The sequence below is a fragment of the Clinocottus analis genome, unplaced genomic scaffold (genome assembly GCF_023055335.1).
Source record: "Clinocottus analis isolate CAN_PGR_092001 unplaced genomic scaffold, fCliAna1.0.p SCAF_6, whole genome shotgun sequence".
NCBI classification, from domain to species: Eukaryota; Metazoa; Chordata; class Actinopteri; order Perciformes; family Cottidae; genus Clinocottus; species Clinocottus analis.
The window spans coordinates 19,819,262-19,828,263 of record NW_027176218.1 but is presented as its reverse complement, the minus strand read 5'-3'; the positions used below and the strand labels follow the sequence as shown (position 1 = coordinate 19,828,263).

The window sequence follows — 9,002 nt, the reverse complement described above, 5'->3', positions numbered from 1 at the left end:
GGTGCAGTTCAACAAGCAGACAGTTGGTTCTGGAGGCAAACTGCAGGGGGTCCTGGAGTGGGTCGGTGATGGTCTTTTAGGTGTGACAGGACTCGGCGCTGAAAGGACATCATGACCACAGAGGTCAGTGCGACGGGCCTATAGTCATTCAGTCCTATGATCCTAGGTTTTTTGGGAACAGGGATGATTGTGGAGACCTTGAATCAGGCTGGTAAATGTCATGTCTCCAGAGAGGTGTTGAAATTAACACTGAAGAAAGCTGATCAGCACAGCGCTTCAGGGTGGAGGGAGAGACAGAGTCCGGGCCTGCCGCTTCGCGGGGGGTCCGCTTAAAAACAGCCTGTTGACGTCTCTCACCAGAATAGAGAGGGTCGTCACTGGAGAGAGAAGTGGGGGGTGATACAGGGGTGTGAGCCCATGATGGGCTGGGGGAGCTGATGGTCCGGGGCTGGTTGATGGAGCTGTGGGGGATGGCGTCGATACTGTTCCATTGTCTATCAAACGGCAGTAGAACTTGTTCAGCTTGTCTGCCAGGCGGAGGTTGTTCATGGACGTTCATTTTGTGGTAATCTGCCTGAGGCCTTTTCAAACAGAGGCGGAGTCGTTTCCTGAGCTGTTTTTGCAGTTTCTAAGAGTACAGTCGTTTAGCATCTCTCACCGCCTTGCTAAACTTGTATTTTGACTGCGTACAAGTGATTGACCCCACTTCTGCCTGGTCCTTTTACAGCGTTAGCTTTCTGAGTTGCGTTGGGTTTGTCGTTGTTGTAACTCACCTTGGAGATCTGTCCTCACAGAAGCTGATGTTTCTGAACTTACAGACTCTGTGAACTCATCTAAACTGTTAGTAGCAGTCCTGAAGACATCCCAGGCAGTACAGTCCAAGCAGGCCCAAAGATCCTCCACAGCCTCACTGGTCCCCTTCTTGAACTTTCTCACCACAGGTTTGCAGAGTTTAGTTTCTGTCTGTACGAGGGAATCAGATGGACGATGGTGTGATCAGAGTTTCCCAGTGCAGCACGAGGGAGACGGCGTGATAGGACCTGATGATTGTTGTGTGGAATGCTGTCTTCTCTAGGAGGGCATTTATTAAATTGTATATGTTTAAGGAGTTTGTGACTGAGGTTTCCTTTGTTAAAGTCCCCAAGGATATATATATATATATATATATATATATATATATATATATATATATATATATATATATATATATATATATAGAAGTATATATTTATTTTTCTGTCATTTTAATATTGTAAACAGATACAGATACATAGTATATACAAATACTTGTTCTGATTCCTGTATATTATATTGTGCATATAGAGTATATTTAAAAAACTTATATATACATTTACTTTGTCTTTGACTGAATTGAAGAGAGAGAGAGAGAGAGAGAGAGAGAGAGAGAGAGAGAGAGAGAGAGAGAGAGAGAGAGAGAGAGAGAGAGAGGCATGACGTCAGAGATCAGCTGACAGGTTTGTTTTGCTTGCTCGAGCTCGTCCAGATAACAACACAGCAGCAGGAAGGAAGCAGTCGCGTCGACCCAGCGCTGAACTAAACGACTGTCCTTCAGTTGCAGTTTTCTACCGACTCGTTCGGAGCTTCGCTAGTTCCTCTTCGTTTCAGCACCTCCGCTGCCAACTCGTCGACTTTGACGCAATATGCCTTCAGAAAAAACCTTCAAACAAAGAAGGACCTTCGGTAAGTGCCGTCGCAGCTTGTTTCACTGTTTCTGAGAAGCACAGCTGCTGTTAAAGCTCTGCGCGTGCAGCTGTCGCGCGCACTCCTCCACTCGTACCTGTACGAGGCTGAACTACGTCGTCCGTGTAGCTTCCACCGCCGCACGGGCCCGCGAGTCGTTATCTCGGTCACGTCATTTCGCTGGCGGAGTTTACACAGTTAGTTTGAGCACCGGGCAGCCTGCTGGAGTAAAACAAAGACACCCTGCCCGCAGGCCTGAGCCCGGGTCAACTTATCTAACAGAAGAGGAGACGCATTAGTTTTTCTCGGTGGTGTACATGTTTAGATTATACTAGCACGAGAGGCTGTTTGTGTGTGTCTGTGTGTGTCTGTGCCCGCGCGCGTCGCGTGTTGAGTTTATTTGCATCCGAGCTGCAAGAGAAAAACAAAGTGGTGTCGAAACGCAGGGCAGAGAGAGGAGCTGCAGGATTGGGGGATGGGACTGTTTGTGGGGGAGGAGAGAGAGAGAGAAACAGAAAGGGGGAGGTCAAAAAAAGAAAAGAAAAAGAGGGGATGCGATGGAACGGTAGTGTAGTTGGGCTTTTGTGTCTCCAGTCGGAGCGCAGGCCGCGGCCTCGGTGCGGAGTTTAGTTTAATTTCCGATTCCCTCGTCGAAGAGCCAGAGACGACGCGTGCACCAGTTTTATTTATTTCAAACGCAACTTTAAGTTAATCCTTTCTCTGACTTACTTTGTGGTGCTTTTCCTATCATTTAGTACATGAGAGAATCTAAGGTGACTTCCGCATACTTATAAATTAGCTGATGCTATTTGCACATCTTGAACCTCAGCAATAATTCCCAGCATGACTCAAAGTGACCGACTTCCTGTCTGACGTCACGTTCTTGGACAGAGCACTTGCACAATCCAGGGCACGTGAGGGCCAGACAGCAAAGAGACACATTATGTCATGTGCAGACCGCTAACTGTTTGTTATGGCCTGAAACATGAATGTATGTCAGGGCCCGCAGGCAGGCAGATGCACTTTTAATGTTTTCCGTGTTCACAGTTGTGTAAAAGGTTCAAGTTGCACATCTGTATAAGCGGTCACAGGACGACTCTGTAAGTCTTCCAGCCGTCGTGCCAGTCGGGTGCTGACTCATTCCCAGTTTCTGACTTATGACAGAAACTGTGGAAAAACCCCCACAGGCCTTTACACCAAGTGCTTCCCATTTTGTGCCCCATCCCCCTTCCTCTTTTATTTGACCGAACACTGATGAGTCAAAGGCTGTTTAGTCGCTTGGCGTCGCCAGTAGAGACGCGCTAACGCACGCAGCGCCTCCCTGTTCCCGGGTGGGGAACTCATCCCAGGCCAGATATAAACATCATGGAACAATGCCCTGCATATTTTTTTCCCTTTCAATGTTAGCACGAAAATGGGAAGATAAACATTTGTCAATCGGCTGAATTCGATATCCAAACTTTTTTTTTTGTTCGTGCTAGGTCACAAGACTGGAAACTACTAACTTCACAGCGTCGACTGACTCTGACAGCTTCTCTGAAAGTAGTGCTTGGTTTCTACCAACGGTTTTGTTGACATTGTTAAAAAAATCAGTGAGTTATAATATAACAGTTTAATTTCTCAGCTGAGGGTCTCAAGCGTCCGCTCCACAGACCGTTACTGTCTTGCTTCCACTCAGAAGAACCCCCGCACAGGCATCTACAATCTGGTTTAGACATTCCAGCCATTGGGCTCATTGCATGTAAAGGCTCTCCACCTCTGCAGCAGTTCAAATGCAAATTGAATCCCCCTCCTGTCCCTGATAAGAACAGAGGAAGATTCCCCGGACCACAGGTGGTCCAGTCCCCTTTGTTCCTAAAACCAAATGCTCTCCTGCAAACACTCAACCCCCGATCTGTGTGTAAATGAGCTCTTCACTCTCCAGTACAGACTCCATGTGACCTGATCAACACTATATCCATTTTGTTTCAATATATTCTATGTGTCCCTGAATCATTATAGAGTAAGGAAAAACATCCAGTGACCTTCTTATGCATACAATTGCATATCCTTTATAATAATATCCCTTAATAATTATCATATCCCTCTGTTGCATTTTAAACATTTCTTTTATACACATACACACTCAATTTGTACAACCCAAACTCTTACAATTCTACAAAACCCAACAACATTCAGAGTCCCAAACCCTAAAGTTTGTTGACGGGTTCCATTTTGACCACAAGACGTACTGACGCCGATGGTGTCAGGACAAAGTGCAGCAGGCCAGTTCCAAATCACTCTGAATGGGGCTTAACCTCAAGAAAGGCGGGACCTGCGCTGCCATAGGTCATCAACGACTAAGTGGTCCATCCAATCGAGCTGACCCTTTGAGTTGTCGCGGGGGAGGGAAATGTTAAGTGTTCAAAGGGCAAAGGGCCCTTCTGCAGCTGAGGCTCCTCCCACTTGTAGCATGGTATTAGTTGTCTAGGCTTTACCAAGGTCCTTTTGTGAATATATATATATATATATATATATATATATATATATATATATATATATATATATATATATATATATATATACGTTAACATTGCATCAGGGGTTCTACAATATAATCCACAATATAAATGACACCTTCTCGTATCACATCTGACACACTGGGAGTGGAGATGTCTACTTGTACGCACATGGGATCAATTGAGTCAAAAATGATCATTTTGGTCCAGAAGTCTGGTAATCACTGTGAAAAGAATGCAGTTACAAAATGAGTCATTTTTCTCTTTTTTTTTAATTAGGAAAGCTCATTATGTTGACAATTAGAGCGCATTAATCATCTTTCCCCAGATGTGTATACCCAGCATGATGTTAAGCTCATAGAATGTAAGCACATTACAATTATTATTTTAAAAAAAATCTGATTATGTTTCAAAGTAGATCTCGTAAAAACAATAATAATAGAGTGAGACCAACTACAGCTGTCACATTTGTTGGTGTATCTCAGTACAATACTGGTATGAGACATAGCAAATCCTACTTTACACTGAGGGCTGACTGGAGGACGGTGCATGGAGGAGTGCCTCAGGTGTTCTGGTGAAACCTGCCTGTGTGTGATTCTCCGTCCCGACCTGCTGACCTCTGCCCTGCAGACACTAACCTAGTCTTGTATTCCCGCCCCACAGAGCAGAGAGTAGAAGATGTCCGACTGATCCGAGAGCAGCACCCCAACAAGATACCGGTGAGTTTGCGAGCCGGTGATCGGCTGAACACCGAAGGAACAAAACACATTTTTTGAGGAAGGGAGAAAGAAAAAAAAGAAGCAACCGTCAGGGCATGAGTTGGAGCGGGTAAGAGACCACGAGGCAGACGTACTGCTGCAGGAAGTGTTGCCACATGTTTTCCGGTTGTGCGCTGAACTCTCCACACGTTTAAATGTCATGCGTCGCATTGCTGCAAGGCTCTCTCTGCTTGGGGACTTGTGGTTGGAGGTTGTTTTTGTTTTTGCCTCCATGGTCAATATTTATTTGACACAGAGTTGTTGATTAGTTTATTTTCTCGTGAGAAATGCTTGTGACAGTGGCTGCCAATGAATCAGGTGTCCAGGCTCTCCTAGCAACCCCAAAAAAAACAAACGCACACCTCGTGTTTCACCTGCTTGTTTTATCGTTTTGAGATGGAGATAGAGTATCACCACAGCCTTCCATCTGCTGATCATGTCATGCTAAGTGTTGACAAAAGAGGCGGATGCGCTGTGTCGCTGTAACGCCACAGTGGAGTCTGTGTGTGGTCGATTGAGGTTAGGGGTACTGTTCAGAAAGCTGCCTGAAATACTGACGAGAGCTCAGAAAGTGTGTGTTTTGTCCCTCGTGCATCTCTATAAAACATATCTTTGGACATGTTTCACTGTTTCTATATCTATAATTCATTTATTCTCTTTAATGAACTTCCAGAAAATGTATTCAGTGTATATGATATCACTACCATGATGTATAATTTCTCTTCCGAACAGTAGGTAACGTCCTAAGGAAGCATAAACACGCTCATTAGTAGGTGTGACATCAGATGGCTCGGATAAGTTGAGTGTTTTCAAATGTATGAATTCGTACAGTCAGAGGACTGTGGCTCAGTGGCAGCCAGGTTAGAGTAATTAGGAGTGTAATTCGTACATGTCAGAGTAGTCTGTGTACTGGCAGTTTAAAGGCTTGACTAAAACACATCTTTACTTCATTAAATATCTCACTGAATAAAACACATCTTTACTTCATTAAATATCTCACTGAATAAAACACATCTTTACTTCATTAAATATCTCACTGAATAAAAGTTTTCATGTACTCTCTTCATAGAATTTCACCTTTCAGAAGGGAAGGAGTCATTGTGTGTGTGTGTGTGTGTGTGTGTGTGTGTGTGTGTGTGTGTGTGTGTGTGTGTGTGTGTGTGTGTGTGTGTGTGTGTGTGTGTGTGTGTGTGTGTGTGTGTGTGTGTGTGTGTGTGTGTGTGTGTGTGTTCCGTAGGTAATCATTGAGAGGTACAAAGGAGAAAAGCAGCTTCCCATCTTGGACAAGACCAAGTTCCTGGTGCCAGACCACGTCAACATGAGTGAGCTCATCAAGATCATCAGGTAAACCTGAAGTCCTCTCTTCCTCTCCTTTCCTATCCCATTCCTTTTACTCTCCTCTCATTATCGTTGCTTTCCCCTTTTCTCCTAGCACCTCCCGTCTTCTCCTTTCCTATATTTGCCTTTCCTTTCCTTTACTCTCCCCTCTCCTTTCCTTCCCTATCACTTCATCCCCAATTGTTACACCCTCTCTTCCTCTCCTTTCTTTATGCCCTCCTATATTTTCCTCTGCTACCACCCCTCTTTCCCCCTTATTCCTATCCCCTCCTGTCCTCTCCTCCCTTGCTGACTCTGTCATGCCAATGTCTCACCAACAGGAGGCGCCTCCAGCTCAACTCCAACCAGGCGTTCTTCCTGCTGGCCAACGGCCACAGCATGGTGTCGGTGTCGGCCGCCATCTCTGAGGTCTATGAACGCGAGCGGGACCAAGATGGCTTCCTCTACATGGTGTACGCCTCCCAGGAGACCTTTGGCTCCGCCCCGGCCGCCCAGTGAACCGCCTCCCTTCTTCCCCCACCTCGCAGGCCATTGAACAATTGTAGTTTTTAGCCCCCTCCATGTCTCTTGCCACACACCTATTAATCTCGACTGTAAGAACTAAAAAACACATCCGGCTTAATCTAAAATCGGCGTTCGGTGACTTGGCGTTGGTTCAGGTCGTGATCTTAGTTGTGACCGCAGTGCACCGCCACACTCCCCGAATAGCATACAGAGAATAGTTTCAAGTAGAGAAATCCCCAAACCGGACTCGGGCCAATAGAGTCTTTCAGCGTGTGCGTGTCTCTGCTTCTTTCCTCTCGGGCGGATCATGTCCGGCTGTCGTGGCAGACGTTATTTTCAGTGTTGTGGTTCCGTGTCTCCTCGGCTGTATTTACGTTAATGTATATACACATTTCAGGTAGTGATATAGCATTGAAGTGGTGAGGCTCCACCACCTGATATATATATACATTAGCCTCTGAACAAAGCCAACCTTAATCTGAAGGTTTTTCGGAGGCGGGCACTAGAGAACGGTGAGGGTTTCTGGGTTCCCGTGTTTTTAAGGGGGGCATTTTTATTGCAGTGAGAAGGTCTAGCTCTGAGATTTGCAGTTTGGATCGGAGTACTTTTGCAAGATATACCTGCTAAACCAAGTAGAGAAGATTCCTGTTAATCAATGCGTCTCATCCCATTCTCTCAATGGTCTTTTGGTGTTTTTAATCCCTCCCCCGCCTTTTATCCTAAAGCATCTTTACTGTAACAAAACTATGTTGAGAGTGAGGAGGGTGCTTTTGCTTTGGAAACGGTTGATTGTAGTTTGCAACAAGAAAAATTAGAAAAAAAATAAATGCCTTGGTGTACAGATATTATTGACAGCTTGAATATATAAAGGGTTCCAATGGGAGTGTAACCAAGTTGACTTTGGGACACACTACAGGAGCACGGTCTGATTGCATGTGTGAATGGAGGATGAAGATGATGATGAGGTGTTTTTTTTTTTTTTTACAACCTCCGTCACAAGTATTTATGGAGGTGATCAAGGAGCGGAGGACTGTCAGACAAAATGGTGCCGCTGAGGCAGGTTGATGAGCACGGCTGTGTTCTTCCTTTTGAGCCACAGGGCCGATTCCCAGAGCCGCCACGCTTGTTCAGTTTCAGTCCGCTGAAATTCAACAAGCACTTTCTCTCTGGGGAGCGAACACCTGCCCAGTGGGTTTTTAAGGGCTGCACTCTAAAAACCAACAAAAAACTAGAATATCCTGTCTGTCTATAGATGGTCCTTCGTGCTGCGCTGTGCTTCCCCTCCTCCTCCTCCTCCTCCTCACCATCTTCTTCACAGATTGAGGTTTAGCTGCTTTTATATATCGCGGTATTTTATCATTTTGGTTCTTTTGATTTTATGTGATTTTTATTTCATTACGTACAACATGTCCATCCTCTTCTTCGCTGTCTACATACAGACACTGTTTGTTACGGAGGGGTGGAGCGTTTGTTTCCGTGCTCTTTTCTGCCTGCTCCTCTGTTTCTCACACACACACACACACACACACACACACTCATACACACACACAGCAATATCACACAGCCTCTTTTTATGTATTTATGTTGGTATTTTGTAAACAATAAAAGGAAGAAAAAAAAGGATCAGCTGTGGGGTGCCTGTGTTTTTCTACCTGTAAACGCTTTCATCGACATGCTCGTTGTCCAAAAGCGGTCCCAACCATCCAAACTGATTTCATATTATTGTTTTGTATCTGGCATCATCATAATGCCACATCCTATCACATGGTGTCCCGTGCAGTTTCCAGATATCATTTGTCTCACACATTTACACCTCAGAGGGAAAGACTGAATGTTTCCCTGGTACAGAAGTCACGGAGAAAAAAATAGGATGTCACAGCAGAGACATGTCGTGTGTTCATGTCATATACAAATATCACACGCTGTGACCTGAAACGAGTGTGTTGTTACAAAAATAAATGTCTCGACACATTTGTTATTTCCGTTCTTTACATTTTTTGTCTGTTTTACGTATAAAGGTACGCGCTGTCAATGGGGAACGCATCCAGTGGTCCTGGCATCTCGACACACTGCAAATTATAATAACACGTGCAAAGAGACAAAACTCAAGCAAAGTAGGAAAAACAGCCTCGCCATTTTATAATATAAAACGATGTAAAAAAAAAAGGCTTACGTCTGTGTCAAAACAAAGGTCACCACTTTT

General features: G+C 44.8%; 1 protein-coding gene across 1 annotated transcript; it reads left to right on the top strand.

The window, feature by feature from the left end:
• Window positions 1-1,497: 1,497 nt before the first annotated feature.
• On the top strand, window positions 1,498-8,708 carry map1lc3b (microtubule-associated protein 1 light chain 3 beta). The gene is made up of 4 exons (XM_068603364.1): window positions 1,498-1,701; window positions 4,863-4,918; window positions 6,195-6,301; window positions 6,616-8,708. Exons 1-4 carry the CDS (start codon window positions 1,662-1,664, stop codon window positions 6,791-6,793), a joined length of 381 nt encoding a protein of 126 aa, XP_068459465.1. The 5' UTR covers window positions 1,498-1,661; the 3' UTR covers window positions 6,794-8,708.
• Window positions 8,709-9,002: the final 294 nt, after the last annotated feature.